We start from the raw sequence: 20,013 nt of genomic DNA, 5'->3' as shown, positions 1-20,013 counted from the left end.
GTTCTACAAAAACATTTAACACTTAAAGCTTAGTAGAGGGTATTTAGACCACTTACACTTCCGGTACTGGTTTTGGTGGGGTTTTTTGGTGTGGGTTTTCACTTTGGGGTTTTGGAGGGTTTTTTTTTATTGCTGGTTTTCTTTTTTTTTTTATTTGTTTGTGGTTTTTTTGAGGGATTCATCATTGCTGATGAAAAGAAGACTTCCCACTTAGGTGTAAGATAAACACATTTCAAAATAACCAAAACAATTTTAAAATATAGCAGCATTTAACACTGCATATAGCACCACTATACATAGATTTTTTTTTCTAAATAAAGATGACTAAAAATATGCATTAAAAAGACATCTAAAAATCCTGGCTTTACTCTTCAGTTATGTGGATAATAAAGGACACTGAGCTTTCATCTCTGTTAAAATGCTCTGAGTTTCCAAGACTGAGTTTGTGTCAAAATTACTTTTCATTATGTAATAATTTTAATTTTAAAGCTTGATTAAACATATCCAATAGCAATAGAGATGCAACATGTCAAAATACTTACTTAATATGAGATATTTGTGAGTGTCCTGCAGTTCTCATGACAATACTGACATCAGTAAATGGTTTTGGTGCTATGAAGTTGTCAAATAAAAAGAGATCAGCACAGATTGCTTCATGATATTCACAACTTCCTAAGTTTTCCTATGTAAATGTCATATACATTCAGGGTTTTCTCAATCCTGTACAACAGGATTACATAATGGATATGACTGGCAAACAACTAAGACAGGGAAAAGAGCAGGAACAGAAAGTAATAGGAAGACAAGGATGAAATGAAACATGAAAATGCTGTTTAACTGAAAATGCACCATTTTCATTTAAAAGCAAATTAATATTGATATAATATTACATTTAGGTAATTTCTTTATTAATGGAATAAGATTTTCCAATGGCTGATACAAAAATGTAAACTAAACAAAAATTAATTCTGTAGATTCATGCACTGTAGCTTAAAACCAGTCATATTCAGAATGAACAACTGACAATCCCACTAGCTTCCAAACAAAATTGCAAGCGGTATTCTTTGTCTCAATCCAGAGTCCCTTTTGATATTACTTAGGTTTTTCAAGTGACTTTGGTGTGAAAGAATTAATGAAAGATTCCAATTCACCACTTAGTGTAGCAACATTGAGTGCTATGCTCCAAGTAATGCAGAAAGCTACCCAAAAACCATACAAAATATAATTTGACATCTGGAGACCTTATAGGCCTCCCGTAACAACTATGAGCTTAGGCACCTTTCTATTCTTAGTAGTTAAGATTACTTTACATAAATTACTAGATTATGCACTGCATGATGCTAGAGCAGTAGGGAAATAGTGGAAGGCTAAAGATGACAAGTTAATCCTCACTTCCCCAAAACTCCAAATGTAAGTAGCACAGAAACAGTGCAACAGATTCACTATCATCAAAATCAACAAAATTTATCTTATGAACAGACAAGTCTTCTCATGAATTAGTCAGCATTAAATTTTAGTGATGGTCTGAACTAAAAACTCCTTTTAAGTTTATCATGTAACTTTCACGTCGTATGTTCTCCACAATCAATTAAGTAATGTACCAAAAATATTCTCTTAAAAGGTATGATAATGACAAATAGAAGACATTTTCTTTTTTTCTGTTAATTGTTAACTGTTGAAACAGTGTTCTGAATATCTTCTTTGCAGAGGTAACTGTTTCCTTACTTCTACCATTATTATTTGTATTATCCATAGTCAGAAAGCTCATGCAGACTTCACCTGATAAAAGTGATAAATCTGATAAAATTATTAACTTCAGTACAAGTTAAGTTATCTTTTGTTTTAAAAGGTAGGATTATGTTAAACTAGAACAAACCTGAATCCAAGGTGATGGACTTTGGAGGTTTAATAGGATAGAACACAAAGGGAAATATGGCTCCAGGAATCTGGTTTTGTATCTAGTAGGGGTAAGGACAGGACAAGGTGCAGCACATTAGCTTTTCAATAGTGAAATATTTTAAAACCAGGGCAAATTCTAGAAATATGATCTTTACCTGCGGCCTTCCACCAATCCAAAAGCAGAAAAAAGCCACTACTACTGTACTTAAAATATATCTATTTTTAAACTCTAATAATCAAATTCAAAAAATTTAGAAAAGCTTATTTAAATTACTAATAATAAATGATCCACAAAAGTTCTGCAAAGGATTTGTTCTTAAAATACTGAGCATAACACTTCTTTTTGCTTGTTATACAGAAATGCTCCAAGAAAAAGCAAGTAAGATGAATGCCAAATATTTTTTTCTGAAGAGTCATATTTGTCTTCCTTTGTTTCCAAGAAGCACTTAAGTAGTATTTTCAAAGACTGAGAAGCACTGATGTAAAAGACTATGATCACAATTAAATTGAAAACATGAGATATCCAAACAATTCTATAAATGAACCCAAGTTTCCATAAAGCTGTTCCTTCAGAATAAATAACAACTACTTTTTGACATCACTCACTTGTATCCTGTAAATTTGAATTCTGAAAGACTTCTGATGTGCAGAGGAACTGTATTCTACTTTTAAAGCTGGCAGATAATTTCTTCTGATAGGAATCTCATTTGGCTGTTGAATTGTCATGTTCATTCCATTAGGAGTTAAACATACCTAGTGTATTATTATTAAAGAAAATTTAGTATGCCAAGTGTTTTAAAATCCTGCTTCATATAATATACTTAAAAATTTACCCTTTTCACCAATACTGTAAAGCTCAGCGGTAAAAGTTCTGCACCTTTTAAGTTAGATATCATAATTTTCCTCTATTTAAAGCAAATAAATTTTTAAATTTTTTACATTTTTGCCATAAACTAAAAATAGAAATAAAACCACAAAATAGTGTATTATTTGGGTGTTACCATCATTTACCACATAGCTATCTAGAAGAAAAGCTGAACAGTGTAATGGACTATCACTGACATAAACATTGGATCATTTATCTATCCAGTGTTTATTTTCCTACAGCAGTTATTTTCCTCATTTCTAATGAGTGTCTAGAATCATCCATACACAAGCACCGAGCATTTGGAGCATATCTGCTTCTACATTGCAGAATAATTTCTGAAATTTCTTTTTCAATTTTATGTAGTTGAATGACAGCTAAATCATTCCACAGCAGGATTTCAGGCTAAAAGAAACAAATCAACCCCAAACTAACATATTTGCTGGTATAATATATGAAACAAATGCAAACCTTCCTCACTGTAATTTTATGCTATTTCATACTACAATGTTACACTTCAACGTTACACCTCCAAAAACGTTACACCTCAATTTCAAAGTCAGGCACTAACAACAAAAAGTCTGTAGCAATATATCAAGTTTGTGGAATTTTTCTTGCATTTTAATACAGGGACAAAGAAGTGTTTGCAAATGGAGTAGGTAAATCAAGAATCTCAAATTCTACCATAAGTTTTATCAAAGACAGCAAAATTCATATATTATCTTTTTTCTTGTGCATTCATATAAGTAATAGAGAACTATCAGTATTACCAAAACATTTGATTCCAACTCAATAATCTTATTTTCTGAAGGACTTAGCTCGCTGTAATCTCTGAATTCTTGTTCTAATTTATCAATTTGCTTAACACTCATTGGTCTCCATCTTGACTTCTTCTTGGGTTTTGTCTCCCACACCACATCAGAACTTTGAAAACAAAACAAAAAACCAAAAGAGAAGGATTAGCTTTTTGAAAACAAGTTTTCAAGAACATAACTATTTTAGTGTGACTTCTAATATGTTGTAACTAGGGAATGAGAAACCACAACATAAAGCACTACTGTAGCAAACAGAAGCAACCTAAATCATGCACTGCCTTCTTGGAACTAAGCAGAAGCCAGCCTCTCAATTACGATGGAAAAATGTAGTTAACAAGTCTGTTTAACTTCCCACTTTGATGAAGATGAGTATGTAGTGATACTAAGGAAGCTCTATCAAAGAAGCTGTACTGCCATCCATTGTCCTACAATCTCAATATAGTTTTCTGCTTATAGTCCTGCATTTATTTTGGCATTTTAAATTTACTACATATTGAAAAGCTCAAGTCAAGATAAAGTGCCTTCTGCACTGCATCTTATTTTTGATAAGCATGTTCATTTAGTCTTTCCATCTAAAATCAAGAGGTGGTTTAGTTTTACATGTTTCTTCTAATGATTTCAAGGTGGGAGTTTTGGGTTTGTTTCTTGTTTGATTTTTTTTAAATGTTATCCTTTCTTCTGTTTCTCAGTTTTATTAATGCAAATAATTAAACAAACTTAAAGGGCATTAGACTTTTTTCCACTGCTTCTGTGAAAAGCTCTGTGCCTGATTTCACCTTATAGTCAAAGCACAAAAATAGGACATAAACCAACATTATCAGGCAGGTAGAAGGTACTTCTTTCCACAAGTTACTCTCTAGTCTACAAATATGTAGCTTTCCAAACAGCCACCTAACCTCTTTTAGCTATATCTGTGTCGGTGTTGAGACACATCAACGACAGGAAAAAAAAGGTAACCTGAAGTTCAATACAACTACAAAAAGGAGTACTATTTTGATTGCTCAGAGTTTCCCACCCCCCCCTTTTTTTTTTTCTTTCCACCTTTTTTGGTCTTGTTTTTGGGTTTTGTGGGTTTTTTTCCTGCTCCTAAAAAAAAGTGAAGCCAAATTCAACAGTACTGCCATCCACTTTCAAGAAATCTGACATCTTATCAAGGTTTGACAAGAAAACAAAACTAAGCACCGCTAGACTAACGACTATGGATGACTGCTTTCAAAGAAAAAACAATTTAGTGAAATCTCAATACTATTGTGAATCTTGTGAATCAATTGTCACTTTTAATAGAGTGTTTCCACAGCCTAAATATCAGAGCATAGCTTCTCAGATGAGGGCAAGTACTGGAATTTTCTTAGTAAATGATGGATATGATTGTGTGGCCTATGTTTATGAGAAGTTCACACTTGGTTTTTTTTTCAGTAAAGTGCAAAGAATTAATCAAGAAAAAATAACTCTCATTCTGTCAACCTCATAACTGAATAAAAAGAAGTGTGTGGATTATGGCAATTATATTCCAGTGTCCCACTATTATTCCAAAGAGCCCATGTTCAAATATATGGTAGCACACATTTCCAAAGCATTACATAATTTCTTTTCTGCTTCCCTCTGAAATGTATAATTATAGTAGGAAACACAAGCAGTAGAGCCCTGGATCACCATAATTAATCAACCAAAACTAAGGAGACCTACAAGCTTTTGCATCAAAATTGCCAACACAGAATTCAGCTGTTTCTGCAGGGAAGATAACAAAACCCACGGACACAAACTATTTGCAGACCATGCGCCTTAAAACTCTATTATCACTTCTCAAACTATGTAGACAGGAAATATTTTCTGTCGAGTGTATTGGGAAGTCTGCCAGAGTTACAAATACATGTACCAAAACTATGTACATCTAAATACAGTTAGCATATTCATTAGTACAAAATACAGTGAAAGCATTTCTCTTGGCAGCAGCAAAATAAAGTGAAAAGATTTAAACATTATTAACCCAGACCTCTATTTGCTCTTTCAGCACAAGCCAAAATGAAATTCAAAGAGTGAAAATACCTGAAGCTAAACATTTTAGACCGTTGCACACAAAGTAAGTTACCTTGTAATTCCAATGTAGGACACCTCTTGTTTTGTATAATTATTAACCAATGAAATTCCAACATCTTGCAAAGACAGAATAATTTCTTGTTCTGCTAGTTCTGCTTTTACACTTTCATATGTCAATTTAAATACATTCTCATCTTCAGTGAAAAGGACAATACGCTGCAAACCTTCATAAAATGACATTAAATAGACCACTTTTCTAGAATCCACACTGAGTACTTCCATTTTGTCCTGCAAATGAGAGGAAAAGTTTTTACAACTCTATTAATCATTCTACTTCACACACACAAAAAAAAGAAAAAAACAAAAAAACAACCCCAAAACAAAACAAAACAAAAAAAAAAACGCACCAAAAAACACCAAAAAAACCAAACCAAGCCAGAGTCTTAGCAACACAACAATGGAAGATTTTTTTTTTTTTTAAATGGTACAGGAAAAAGTAATTACAAAGTTTTATGACAGCCTCTCACCACACACACACTGACACTTTTCAACTGCAGACTGCTTATTTGAACAAGCACTGACAAACAAAGTGTTAGGAACTCATATATGAGACTGCTGATCGTGCTCATTAAATGTGAAATTTCATGCATACACTGATGAATGGACATATAAAATTAGACACCATTAAAAGAAGATTTTGATTTAAAAATATACCTCTTTTGCAGCAATTTCCTCAGTTCTATTTCCACATCTCCATTTTAATTTCTTAGATCCTGTTGGATCTGCCCAGGTATACAATACTGCCTTATTTGGCTGAAGGCAGTCTTCCAATTCACTGAGGGAGCTAGAACAAAGTAATTTTAAATTCAAATGTAAATTAATATTTTGTGTCAATGACCTTTGCATTCTAGCATTTCAAGAAGAACACTAATAACATTTTCAAGTAATGAGAACAGAACAAACATAACATTATGCATTAAAAAACATGCACAAAAACATTCTAAGAACAGCAATAAGAATGAGAGTTCATACTTTAATATACATACATATACTTTAAAAATAAAGTATGTACAGTGGATTTTATATACTCATTTGCTTCTCCCTTTGTGATCAACATTTTTAGACAGACGTGCTTTAAACTCCATTCCCCCTCACATATAGTCAAAAACTTGCAGAATTGTCTTCTACCGTTCTCTGAAAGAGGCTACCCAGGGAGAGAAAGTGGAGAGATGCTGATTTCTGCTTGCTGGGATCCAGTGATTTCAACCATTGCATTGCATCCATGCTGTGCCAGGGGAGGTTTAGACTGAATGTTAGGAAGATTTTCTTTAAAGACACTGGAACAGGTTTTCTTGAGAAGCAGGAGGTGCCCCAAGCCCTTGACTTGGACAATAGCCTTAATAACATGCTTTAACTTTTGATCAGACCTGAAGTGGTGAGGCACTTAAACAAGAAGCAAACAGGATTTAACTAACAATTCTTTCACCTTCCAAGTAAAAATATTTAAACAACACTGCTCTGACTGACTAAAAGGAGAGAAGAGTAGGCTGTTTGGTTTTTAAAAAGAAATAATTCAAGAATGCTGCAGGTACACACTTCTGAGCTTTGCATGGTATCTGCATACAGTGACAAAGCATTACAAAACATTACAGGTAGAGAACAACATAAACTGTATGCAGGTGCAGAAGTAAATATTCACTCACTGCAGAAAATTATTATTTGTTAAAATTAACTTAGTTTTGTCTTGGCTTGGCAAAATTAGTGTAATTACCTCTCATCCCCTATCTCACATAACTTGAACCCATTCCTTCAGCTAAATTTTCTCTGTTACTTGTTTTGCACAGTCAGAACCTGCACAGTTCCAGAAAAGCACATCCTTTGCCCCCCACCAGGAATGTAGATGTCACAAAGCCACAAAATTCATATAAAAAAGATACCATAAAGCAGCTCACTTGTAAAACTACCTAGCACTATGTAACATTGCTAACAATTCACTGTCTTCAATTTACCAAGCAAGAGATTTTTGCGTGCTCTGACAAAATTTGACAGCCATTTCCTCAAAACAGGCTTCTTTAGAGAATGTATGCTTACAATATACAAAACTAAAGTTCATATGTCTCCATGCAAACATCCACACTAAACCTCCTCATACATACCTTTGTCCATACTCAATAATCTCCTCTTTGGTATGATTTATCAACAGAAATGGAGCTGCACCATCATGGTAATTAGAAAAGGTAATCACCGTAGAATGTTCAGTCAGATTAACATCCACTGCAATTCCTCCAAGCTATCAGTTGTAAAAATTATAAAGTAAGTAACAGTGGAATGGATTTCCAGCAAAGCATATGTAATTTAAATATTTTGAAGACCTTTTCCTCTCATCATAAGATAAAACTATCATGTAGTAAAACTAGCTGCAAAATACTTCCTTGATCTAAATACTAGGTAGTAGGCATTACAATTCATAATTAGAACTATGCAGGAGTTCTGTACCGTGAAAAGTTAGACTGGTAGTAGAGTAACCTTCCTTATTACAAGCATACACATTCATGCCCTCAAGAACATTATACCACAAAAACCACTCACCTACTTAAAAACTACTGATAAATGAGACTATCAGCAACATAAAAGAAAATTTAGTGAAATCAAAGTTACTCAGTGTTCCTTTAGAACTAATATTAATACTTCTCACAAAGAATACTTGCAAAACAATCTGTATTTTATCTCCTGTAAAATTGCTCCCCAGAGAAACACTTAAAACAGAATACCTACTTACATCTGTTTGTACACACACACAAAAGAGAGAGCATGAGAATGTATTTGCATAAACATAATCTTTACCTCAGCTAAGGTTCTGCAATAGTTGATGGTTGATGGGAAAACAAAGCTTTGAGAATGAAATTAAAAAGTGATTTATGCTGTTTTATCTAACATGTAAACATGGAAGGCAATATGTTACCTTATTGTCTAAATGCAGTAAAAGACAGTTTTCTTGCTGATCAAAATTTATCTTCTTTGGAGGGAGATCAGAATTTTCAACTCTAACAAGCAGTTTGTTGGCATCATTTTCAGGCCAAAAGGGAATGCACTAGAAAAGAAAAATCAGAAATTTCAAAGTGAGAATACAAATCAGGCTTTAAATGCCATTCACATTAGCCCATAATTCATCTAATAAAGTCTGTCCAAAAGTGTATCAATTAGGATCAGAAACCTATTAAAAAAACCCTGAAACTTATCACTTACCTGGATACAGTAAATTGAAAGGAAGTCAAGAAATAATTCTGAGTACAGTGAAGAAAATGAGGAGTTAAGGAGCTAAAATGGACACAGTAAGACTTCAAAGAAGTAAATTTAAAACTGATAAAGTATATAAAATCCAGAGTATAAAATAACTACAACATTAGAAATTCCAAGCTTGGTAAAATAAAAAAGATGAAATTGCTCTTCCATTAGCAGACCTTTTTCCAAAAAAAGTATAAATTTCAAATCAATTTTACACTGAGAATGAATAACAAAATGGGATATTAGCATAAATGCCACACCAGAACAACTTGAGTACACAGGACATCAGATACTAGCAGTCCTTTTTAAAGTGTTTTGTATCTACACATAAGTATGTGAGTATAAAACACATAGTATGGAGCATCAGGCAGCTAAATCAGAGAGCACATCCTGCTATTTACCTTCATAGTTGAAATCCTAACAATTATGGATTTAAAAATCTCAAAGGCAAACTCTCTTCAATAGTTTACTTGCTAAATGGAGACAACCAGGAGACGGAGAAGACAAAAGTTGTAATTGTAACTAGTAAAAAGCCTCTGACTCCTGCCACAAGAAAAAGCTAAGACTAATAGTACAGCCTAAGTCTTTTTAGATAGACTATCTTTCCTGTATTTCAAACTGTTGACATGCAGAATCCAAAATTTTAGAACCATTTTTCTCTAACATAGTTTAATAAATGAGATGTCCCTATTTCATTGCATCTGAATCCTGTAATTAATTCTTCAGTGGTGAAGACTAGTTCACCAACTTACCATGCCACTAAGTTCCCTTTCCCATTGTTTCTCACACCACAGGAAGCAGGAAGACAAAGGAAAAAAATATAGTTAAACAGTAAGATTGAAAGCATAATTTACATCAACATGTATCCCACAGACAAAGGAAACTTAAACTGCGCTGCAAACTATAATAAAACACAGCATGTGAGTCTCAACATGGAATTAATGGAACCCAGAGGAATTTCAAGGAGAATTAGTCAATAGCAAATGGAAGTTTAAAATCCAAACAAAGTAAATAAAAAAGATTGGCCAAATAAGACATTACAGAATCAACTACAGGGAACTGAAAAATTTTTGTAGTACACTTTAGCCAGAGATTGTGCCACATAATGATGTCATTTTCAAGCCTTTTACCACACACTTGCTAAGTGCTTCACCAGATGTTATATCTATACAACAATTTTGCTTCCACAGTGGTATCTTCAATTTATATTTAGCACTGGTCTTATGAACAGTCTTCAGCAATGTCTTCTTCCTCTAAGGATATTCGTTGATCAACTGCCTTGCACTACACATAATTAAAAGGACTGTCCTTAGCAAACCACTGCACACTCATCACTGTCCAATAAAGTCTACTGCGATCTTTGAAGAACAATTGATTTTTCTAGAAATAGTGATTAAGGTTTCTGATATATTTACTACTTTCCACATGGAAAGATAGGAAGGGAAGATGTCTCAGAGATTAGTTCTACATTAGAATTGCTTTCTTTCCTAAAAAGAAAAGTTATCTGTCAGTAAAAAGAAGACTGAATTAAGAAAAAATCAGCAGGAAAGCCTCCACTTAACTTAAAATAACAAAAAATAGAATAGTGGGAGAAAGGGGCAAGCCAAAATATGCATTAACACTTCAGTAAGCTGCTCAATTTTTTTGAAGATCAACCTAATGTAAGAGAGTTATGTGGGAAATACTAAAAAAAATTACAGGCATTATTTTAAAAAAAATCTAGACTAGCAGAATAGCAGAGCTGTCCATGTCAGCAACAGAATCACTTGTAAACTTGCTCCTGGAAATTGTTCTGGATTAAAAACAGAGACAGACCAAAGAGAGACCAACAGATGCTTGATACTACTTACATTTAGAAGAATATTGGATATTGGATTAGGCAACTGAATGACAGAAGAACAACCCTGGCAGACCAAGTTGTCACAACATGGATTTTTAGAGACTGCCTCTCAAAGGGGAAAATACTGACACAATGTGAAAACAGGCTTTAGAAGAGGATACAGATTCATTTGTTGACCGGTATCTATTGGGCAAACTGCCATATCTACCCTTTTAAAAGTTTTTAGGAGTGATCCTAAGATCCACAAGTCTTCCTTGGATACTTTATTACTGAAATAAGGCTAAGATTAATCAATACAATTATGAAACACCTAAGAAACACTGACATTTGTGGAACAAACTAGAAAATCCTGTAGGCATATAAATAAAACAGCCAACATAGGAAACCTACGGATGATATACGCAGAATGTATTTCAACTATCAAAACTACCTTTGAGTAGTTCTTATAGAAATTGCAGAACTTTTTGTAAATATTTTAGCTTATTCTAATAGCCAAGATATATCAAATATACACTACAAAATGAGAAGTAATACCATCTGAACATATTTCCTAAAAGTAAAAAATTAGATATGAAGTTGCCCATACTACTACACATACACTACTATAATGATGTAGTCATTTCAGACCTTCATCAATAAACTAGAGGAGGAATCATACATGTAAAGAACTCAAAAACTATGTAAGGCCAAGCAAAAAAGCTTGGTTTAGAGGAACATAAGAATATTAGGACATTGAACAAAGAAGCAGGCATATGTCAAACAGTCCAGTTGAGTAAAAGCAAAGAATCTTACTTTGAAAATGATGAGCATAATGGGAAACTGTAGTGACTTCAACATCTAAGGATTTAAACCTTTATGCACACTTAAGAAAAATCACAATGGAACAACATATCCATTTCAGTAAATAAACAGCAGAAATAAACTGCTATTTAAATGGCATATCTTTAATGACTGCATCATTAAAGATAATATACACAGCTAAGGAGCATATACTGCAGGTACCAGAAAAGTAATAGATCTGGTTAGGAATCTGACTGACCATATTCTTTTAACTTTTGCAATTTGGTTTGCAAACATTTTTAGCAACCACTCGGAGTATTTACAAATGTTGATATTGAGGTTCTGGAGTGTGTCTTAAGAATGGCGACAGCACTGCTGAAGGTCTGCAGTGCAAGTCCTAGGAGGAGTGGCTGAGGGAGCTCAGATTGTTCAGTCTGGAGAAAAGGAGGCACAGAGGCCACCTTATCACTCTCTACAACTTGCCTGAAAGCAGGATGTGGCAAAGTGGGAGCTGGTCTCCAAGCATCAGGACCAAAGGAAACAGCCTCAGATGGCACCAGGAGACATTTAAAGTGGCTGTGAGGAAAAATTTCTTCACTAAAGGGGAAGTCTGGCATTAGAATAGACTACTCAGGGAAGTGGTGGAATCACCATCAATGGAAGTGTTCAAAAAATTTGTGAATGCAGCATTTGGGTATTTATTTTTGTGGTGATTTACTTATGGTAGTGCCAGGTTTGTGGGTGGACTTGATACTTTATCTTAAGAAATCTTTTCCAAGTCTAACAATCCTGTACTTCTAGGATTCTAAAGGAAATCAACCGGGCCTTCAACCACACTATTTTTTAGGCTAAACTGTTTTGAATAATGCTCTTGTCAGAAGGGGGAGGGGGAGGAAGAGGAGGAAGGGGAGGGGGAGGTGAAATATTTCACTCTTCCCAGAAGGCACTACAGATCACTTACAGCTTTAAGAAACCTCCAACACTACCCCAAACAAGCACTGCTTCTCCTACATGCCCTGCAGGAAGGCATGATGCCCCAAGTCCCAACACACATAAAAAACATAATTGTGTGATACTGCAGTGCAAACCACCAAGATGCACGCCCAGCAGCAACAGTCTCGGCAGCACAGACAAAAGCCCTAATCCCGTTTTCACACCACTTGGCCTGAAGGCCGGGGATCCCTTTCTAGGAAGCATGCATTGAGCACTTACTAGCAGAAGTGCAACTACATCCAGAAGAACCATGTGGATCACTCTGAATTGAACCATATGAGGGAATTTCTCCCATACCAAAGTGGCTTTATACATACCAGGTCAACCAAAATATTCTACCACAAACCACTGCTTAACTGAACAGAAACTTCAGTGCCACTGCAGAGAGCTAATACAGTAATAATATAATATAGTAAAGGTCTTTTTCTCATGTTATTTATGATACAACATGACAGAATAAAAAATTCCAATTACAATGTAAACCAGCTTTACAGTATGTCCTAATGCAACACTGAGGAATGGTAAAGGACACAGACTGTTTATTGAAAAAGCATGACATAGTCAGGCATTGTCATGGAACACGACATACAGCTCACGTTTTCCATCAGAGTGTTCAAACCAGTTTTTTTTCTCTTAGTGACACAACTTGGGATAGGTTTCATTATAAGTTTACCTGTTGCAAAACAATGGGAATCCACTTTTCCTTGCCCTCTTCGGCTACTTCCAAAGTATATTTACTTCTATTTGAAATCATAAAAAATGGAGTGAAGGTTACAATTCTAGTAATATTGAAACTGCTATTGTTTATGGTGACACCAACCTGTGAACAGAAAGACATTATTTAAAGTACACTTTTTAAACCCCATTTGTATCTCCTGAAAATAATTAATTTGAAAGATAAATTTAACTCACTTGATATTCCTTTTTATGACTCTTGCATCTCACAGAACCATGACTTCCAACAGTGTCCAGTGAAAACGGATCAGACAGTTCACTGTCAGTTACCCGAAGCTGCACCTATGAAGAAGCACCCTGAATTTATTTTCAATTTACAAGTCATTGAAAACATTTAAAATTATAGCTATAAAGTATGCATAAAGATAAATGGAAATACTTGTGTTTCAATTAAAAGATCAAGACATAGCAACTGCCAGTACCACCTAATAAATGTATTTTCTACCATGCTTAGTTATAACCCATGTGGAATAACTATTGTAAGTATAGACATTAAAGAGGAAGGATAAGGGTTCTTTAAAATCAGATAAGGATTCTTTAAAAATCATCGTAATTAAAATTTCAAAGGAAAATCAATGCACTCTTGTAATCTCTTTTATATCATTCATCCCTCAGTAACATTCACCATGAAATAACTCAGGAAACTCAAATGGTGAACTTAACCTTAGTATTCTATATACTCAGAACCAATCTACCAACCACCACTGCAAGTATTAATTTTTCAAGTAGCATTCACTGTTCCAGTACCGCAGCTTTACATTTCCTACAGTTTCCTACGTTTCCTACAGTTTCTATGTCTTACTTGGAATAAGAACCTTTGTTGATGCAGTAAATGTAAAAGGAATTTGTTTTATTTAGAAAACAATTTCTAACAATTTCTCAGTTAACTTCTTTCAAAGTGAAGATCTCTTCCTTGAAAACACCTCTGATAATGTAAATTTCCTATCTCAAGCAAATATGACCACACACTTATTTAGAGCACTGTCTCTAGACAGAGATATTATAGGTTTCATGCCCTTTACAAAGCACAGGATAGAGTAAAAACATTTTAAAGTGCAAAAATGCTTTCATACAGCAACATAAGGGAGTACAGAGCTGTCAGGTTTGCAAAATACAATACCTTGTTATTTTGAAGGAAGTTTTTAGGCTGGAAAGAAAAAAGGAGGGGCTTTTTGTAATCTGGAGGATGCTTGCGGTGAATACCATCCGCTTTGTATTGTAGCATTCGACCGGTTTTATTCACCATCCAGTAGGGACTGTGAATTTCTATGATCATCTGCCCAGTTGTGTAGGTCACGTGAACAGCAATATCCAGCTCAGTCTTATCCAGCTCTGTGACACAGTGAAATGTTGTGAAGGTGATATCAGGCAGATTGCTTTTTATATGGTACTCGCTTCTCCAGTCTTGATCAAGATAGTTAAGCAACTGCAAATCTAGTTTTGTTTGGTCCAAGACTGCATTATGAATCTGGGCAGAACATCCTTCTTGGAGAGTGTCATATTTGTTCCCATTCCCCTTAAAAAGACAAGACGACATCAAACAGGATACATCTACATGAATCACACACAAAATTCTTACCAACTTTTATCTTTTAGCTAGCTCTAAAAATTAAGATACAAGCTACTTAGGTACAATTTTAAAATATCTTTTGTGCTATTTAAATATGCTACTTTCCTAAACATCTACCTTAAAACAATATTTTGCAAAGAGAACCTTAATGCATGGTCATCTATATTCAACATCAAAAAGCCCATCAGTCACCTAATTCACACAAACAAATATTCTTACATGACAAATTTCCTCAACACAGTATTTTCTTCAGTAAATTTAAATTCGTAAAATACATACAGAGCCTGTTACTTCCATACATTTGGTATAAGCCACAATCTCCAGTCCTAGTAACTGTTTATTTGTGATTAAGTTTTAGATTCTACTATTTGAGTTCAAATAATAAATATTAAGATCATCTGAAAAAAAAAAATATGTCTCCCAATGGTATTTGTATTATCCTAACTGACAAAAAAAAAAGTCGGACACAATTATACCAGACCCATAGAATGACACATACAGTGCTAAGGAATCAATGTCTATACTGCATGTTTTAGGTATTTTACTTAAGACTGTCTCTCACCTGGCACTGGAAAGAATGCCTATTAACAGTCAAAGTGTACCTAATTGTTTAATTTCATCTGGAAAGAATTTGAAGTTTGGCAGTAGGCTACAATTCAAGCCAAAACCTGGCAAAAAGGCAGGCCTGTGAGAATTTATTAAAAGCATGCTACTATTGAAAGTCAGTGACTGCACATAAAATGTTAATATAGGGTGATCCACCTGAGGAAGTCTTCACAGAAAAAGCTGCACTATTTAATTATTCTGAATTTGCACTTGAGCAACTGACTCTTCTAGGGCCCAACTTGTACAGTGTTAAGTTTTATTTTGCATATATATCTAAAGTATGGCTCAATAACACTACATTTCACATTCTGTGATATTTCATTTCTGAAAATACAGACTTTATGTAAGACTTGCCCTTATAAGATCTGTGAACTTGCTTCACAAATACTCCCATCATAACCCCTTTGTTCTAATCTTAATTTCACATTTTAAGTGGAAAACATCACTAAAATTCAAGCATTATACAATTACCTCTACAGAATAAGTTATTTGGTAAGGAAGAAGATTGCGGAGAAGAACAGAAGGCCATAAATGAACAACATATGGAAAATCCCATTCATCTTCTGCATCTAATGAAGTTGTCAATGCATCTTTTACAGGAACAATATTGATGATAAGTGAGTGGTTAGTTGACCTCACAGATTGGCATTTCCTTTGTAATAAACTGTCAACATTTTTCATAATTTCATCAAAAGTAATTCCTTCACACACATCATATTCTCCACCCACTCCATTTTCATTGGCTAGCGGTTGCAAACTCAGCATGGATCTGTAAATGAAAACATTTTTAGACACTTAACATGCGACTGAATGTTTCAATTATAAAAAAGTACTATGCAAAACTGTCATTTTAATATTATTTATATTTAGGAAGATTTTTAGCAGTAGTTCATTGCCTGCCTTTATCTTGATTAAAAGAGGAATCAAATTATGTATTAGATCCCAAAATTTCTTACTATTTTAATAGCAGTGTTTTTTTGTTCCATATCTCCACATGCTTCCCTTACAAAGGAAGAGTTATTGAAGATTCTTACAAAAAGACTACTAAATTTCCTTATAAGTGCTGCTCTGTTCCTTTTCCAAGCTTAAGGTCCAGATCAACAACTTACTCCTAAAACAAATGTGCAGAAAATGCCCTTTTCTTCACTCACATAAAGCACCAAGTTAGTTCATGCATTATTTACAGCCATGGCTTTTATAAGGTAATGGCTTTAATTTAATACAGCTTCTCCTGAATGAAGATTTTTTTTGTTTTAATACATTTCCTGACTGCCTAGTGGAACTCATCTGTGCAATGAATCAGAACACCACTAAATCTTATACAAATCATTAGAAATATCAATGAATTCATGAATCTACAGTACAACATTACTCAAGTAATGAAGGAGATAAAAAGCTTTCACTGTAAAAAATGAGGAGAGTGCTTGGGAGAAAACAGAAGGGAAAAGTCTCTAAAGTCTCTGCAACCATAAAAAATCCATCAAAGCAAACCTACCTACCTACAACTTGGTTACAGTTCATGTAAAATTTATATTCAAACTCATTGCAGATTTGTTATTATCTTAACTGTGATAATAGCATAGTTATGCTACATGCCAAGTTTTTCTAAGGCTGATGAGTTTTTTCTATATCTCTGATAGAGTTTAAATATATAGCTTTTAATCTTTTACTTCATAATCAAAAAATCAGAAGCAGCCTTTTCATAAAAAATAAAAAAGCTGTGCTAATTGACCAAACATCACCCACTAGGAAGTGTACCATGTGAATTACAATCACTGTGTTTAAAAAGTACCTGAGCTCAGATTTCAATTTTAGCAAATTTAACTTGTTCATAAAAATGGATTTCAAAATACTTCCAATCTAACAATGAAATAGCACTCTGATTAACTCAGACTACATGCCCTGAGAAGATCCTACCTAACAACGACAGCACTATGTCATTTCAGCATTAGGTAGCAAGGATAAACAATTTTTTTAGCATAATTGTATAGATACAATAATCAAAAATGTATAAGTATATTCTACAATAAAAGAAAAAGACAATTAAGTACCTGTAAGAGGAAAATGGGATGTTGAATTCATTTGCTGGTGAAGCAGTCCCTAAACATCTTCCTTCTTCAAAAACATTAAACGGGATTGCAAAGTGATTCCTTATCTATATAAAATAAAAATCCAGCAACACATATTAGGAAAAACTGTAAAGACAAAGTATTCTGAGCTTAGAAAAGCAAGAATGAGAAATCTTGTTTTTCATCTTACCCCTACACCATTCAAAGTCAGTATTTCAGAAGAACTGAATCTAAAACATCAAATCTTTTTAAATGATCTGGTTGAGCAGTTTAATGCTGTATTTTATTTATTAAATAAATATTTTAACTGTAAAACACTTTTCAAGGAGAAACACAAGACTTTGAAAAACCAAAGACAAGTAAATCTCAACTATACGGTAACTTTCCAAACAGTGGTCTCCTAAAATTATAATATATACAAGGTTCAAAAATCCATATAGTGGAAGTGTAAGGGAAGTCAGAAGTTTCAGGTTAAATCATTAATGTCCATTCCAGGGCATGTAGTTATCTTTCCCACACACGTTTTTATCTATTTCATTATTAATTTAATGGCATTAATTAGTTCCTAGAAAAAAAATAATTTAGAAAATAACAAAATACAAGTTTTTGTTATTAATCAAGTCATAAACCACTTTGAAGTGAAAAAGAGCAATTGAAATTTAACAAGAACACTATCTCCATAGAACTGTAATATCTAATTCATCCCTGTAGATATAAACCATATAATGTCTATAATGTCTATGCAATCAAAAGACATATACTCAAAGGTCTCACTTTTCAACTGACACTACTAAATTTAAAAATAACCTATCAATGGTACAGGATGAAGAAAATGAAATAACCTGACTGAAGGATAACTTGTGGAATAAAGGTAAGATTAAAAGAAGTTTGATCACTTCATACAAAGTAAATAGTTCAAGACAAAAATTACAGCCAGTATTAGTTAATACAGTCAAAGTCTAACTGACATCTGTCAGCATCCAACCCGTCTGTCACTTTGAAAATGCTTTTTATTCTTGAAAAATCAAACACAAAGCAATGCTGTATGGACCATTCAGGTAAGTTTTAAAGTACATTTTTCAATGTTTGTTTAAAGACTACAGGATCACTTTAATACATTTAATTTTTTTATGTATGAATATATAATGACCTGAATAGGGGAACGTATAGTTATCATCTTGCTTCCTTCAACAGTGTCAATTTGACTGACGATGGACCTTTCAACACCTGATTCCTTGTGTCTCACTTTGTAAATACATCGACCCACTTTAGTCAAAGGAATCTTTTCCACAGCAGAATGATTATGAGGACCTAAAATTTACAAGATGAGACATGAAACACTCAAAAGGAGCATAAAGAAAGAGTAGAAAGACAAAAATGTGCATTCAGTAGAATTTTCTACATCATTCAATCTAATAAAAAAAAACATCCAATGGTGAAAAAGTACAATCAGCACTCTTAATACGCTGCTCTTGCAGTGTTACTAAGGAAACAGCAAAGATTCTTTCTTGCCACAAGAAAAAGAGTAAATGAATCCATCACTCAAATATTTAAGTGGGTTTTGTTATTGCAAATAAAATGTCTCACAGGAAATGTTTACAAGATGTAACAGCTCATTAACAAGGTATATATGGTATTAAATTAACAAGGAATACATATGGTATTATACTGTAGAAACAATTCATCGTATGGTCAAGTTTGAAAAACTGCCAATTGCTACAATAAATCAATATAAATTTAAAAAAAACCACACCATTAAAAATAGATATATTTAAAATTTAGCCTTAAACGGTGGCTTAAAGTTATTTAAAACAATCTTTTTTAAAAAACACCCCTCTTAAGAATAACTTCTGTAAACACACATGTACACAGAACTCAATTTTAAAACAAAAATAATTCTGAGCAGCTGAATCCTGCAATAACATATAAATGCAAACAAATATATGACTCAATAAATATTATTACATAAATAATTTGTCACAGTAGAAAACCTATGCTGCAAAAATTAAGAAGTATGATATATATAACTTTAAGCTGTAAAGGTAAAGCAGGATTTCAAATACTGATGTGCATCTAGAATTCAAAGAGACACTCCTTTCATGCTATGTTGTCCTCCAACATTCACTGTCCTGTACAAGATGCTGTATCAAGGATGATAAATATTTACAAAAATAGAAGATGTATGAACTCCAGAACTTACATATCTGAATGTAAAATCTCTTGCTACTCAGTGTTGTCATTGCTGTGAACTGGTCACTCTCATTTCTACTTCTGACAAAATCCATATTTAAACTTGCTTTGTCTTCTAAATGAAATATTTTTGCTCCAAATTCAACATTAAGGACACTAAAGGAATCACTAGGTGAAACCGTGATGGGAACTCCTAAAGAATTTATTATTAAAAATGGTGCTCGATCTTTTTTGAAGATGTCTGAAGTTTGACTAGCTGCTTCAGCAAATGCCTAGAAAGCAAAGAATCAAAACAAAACATGAACATACTGAGTAAGACTTCACCAAGA

General features: G+C 33.6%; 1 protein-coding gene across 6 annotated transcripts in view; it reads right to left on the bottom strand.

Moving 5' to 3' along the window:
• VPS13A (vacuolar protein sorting 13 homolog A) overlaps window positions 1–20,013 on the bottom strand; it is a 106,193-nt gene that overhangs the window by 22,701 nt on the left and 63,479 nt on the right. For 3 of the 6 annotated variants that reach the window (XM_077790188.1, XM_077790190.1, XM_077790191.1), the window contains exons 44-59: window positions 19,695–19,956; window positions 18,645–18,805; window positions 17,477–17,580; window positions 15,897–16,194; window positions 14,370–14,765; window positions 13,427–13,531; window positions 13,189–13,334; window positions 9,654–9,693; window positions 8,579–8,707; window positions 7,773–7,906; window positions 6,331–6,460; window positions 5,669–5,904; window positions 3,535–3,688; window positions 2,506–2,652; window positions 1,877–1,958; window positions 543–612 (exon numbers count right to left, since the gene is read on the bottom strand). In XM_077790188.1, coding sequence (XP_077646314.1) covers window positions 543–612; window positions 1,877–1,958; window positions 2,506–2,652; window positions 3,535–3,688; window positions 5,669–5,904; window positions 6,331–6,460; window positions 7,773–7,906; window positions 8,579–8,707; window positions 9,654–9,693; window positions 13,189–13,334; window positions 13,427–13,531; window positions 14,370–14,765; window positions 15,897–16,194; window positions 17,477–17,580; window positions 18,645–18,805; window positions 19,695–19,956 — 2,594 coding nt within the window. Of the gene's footprint in view, window positions 1–542; window positions 613–1,876; window positions 1,959–2,505; window positions 2,653–3,534; window positions 3,689–5,668; window positions 5,905–6,330; window positions 6,461–7,772; window positions 7,907–8,578; window positions 8,708–9,653; window positions 9,694–13,187; window positions 13,335–13,426; window positions 13,532–14,369; window positions 14,766–15,896; window positions 16,195–17,476; window positions 17,581–18,644; window positions 18,806–19,694; window positions 19,957–20,013 lie in introns of all 6 variants that reach the window. The other 3 variants (XM_021530522.3, XM_021530525.3, XM_077790189.1) reach the window with 2 other exon arrangements.

The sequence above is a fragment of the Lonchura striata genome, chromosome Z (genome assembly GCF_046129695.1).
Source record: "Lonchura striata isolate bLonStr1 chromosome Z, bLonStr1.mat, whole genome shotgun sequence".
Classification (NCBI taxonomy): domain Eukaryota; kingdom Metazoa; phylum Chordata; class Aves; order Passeriformes; family Estrildidae; genus Lonchura; species Lonchura striata.
The sequence above is the reverse complement of the archived record's forward strand: the minus strand, read 5'-3'. Positions and strand labels throughout refer to the sequence as shown.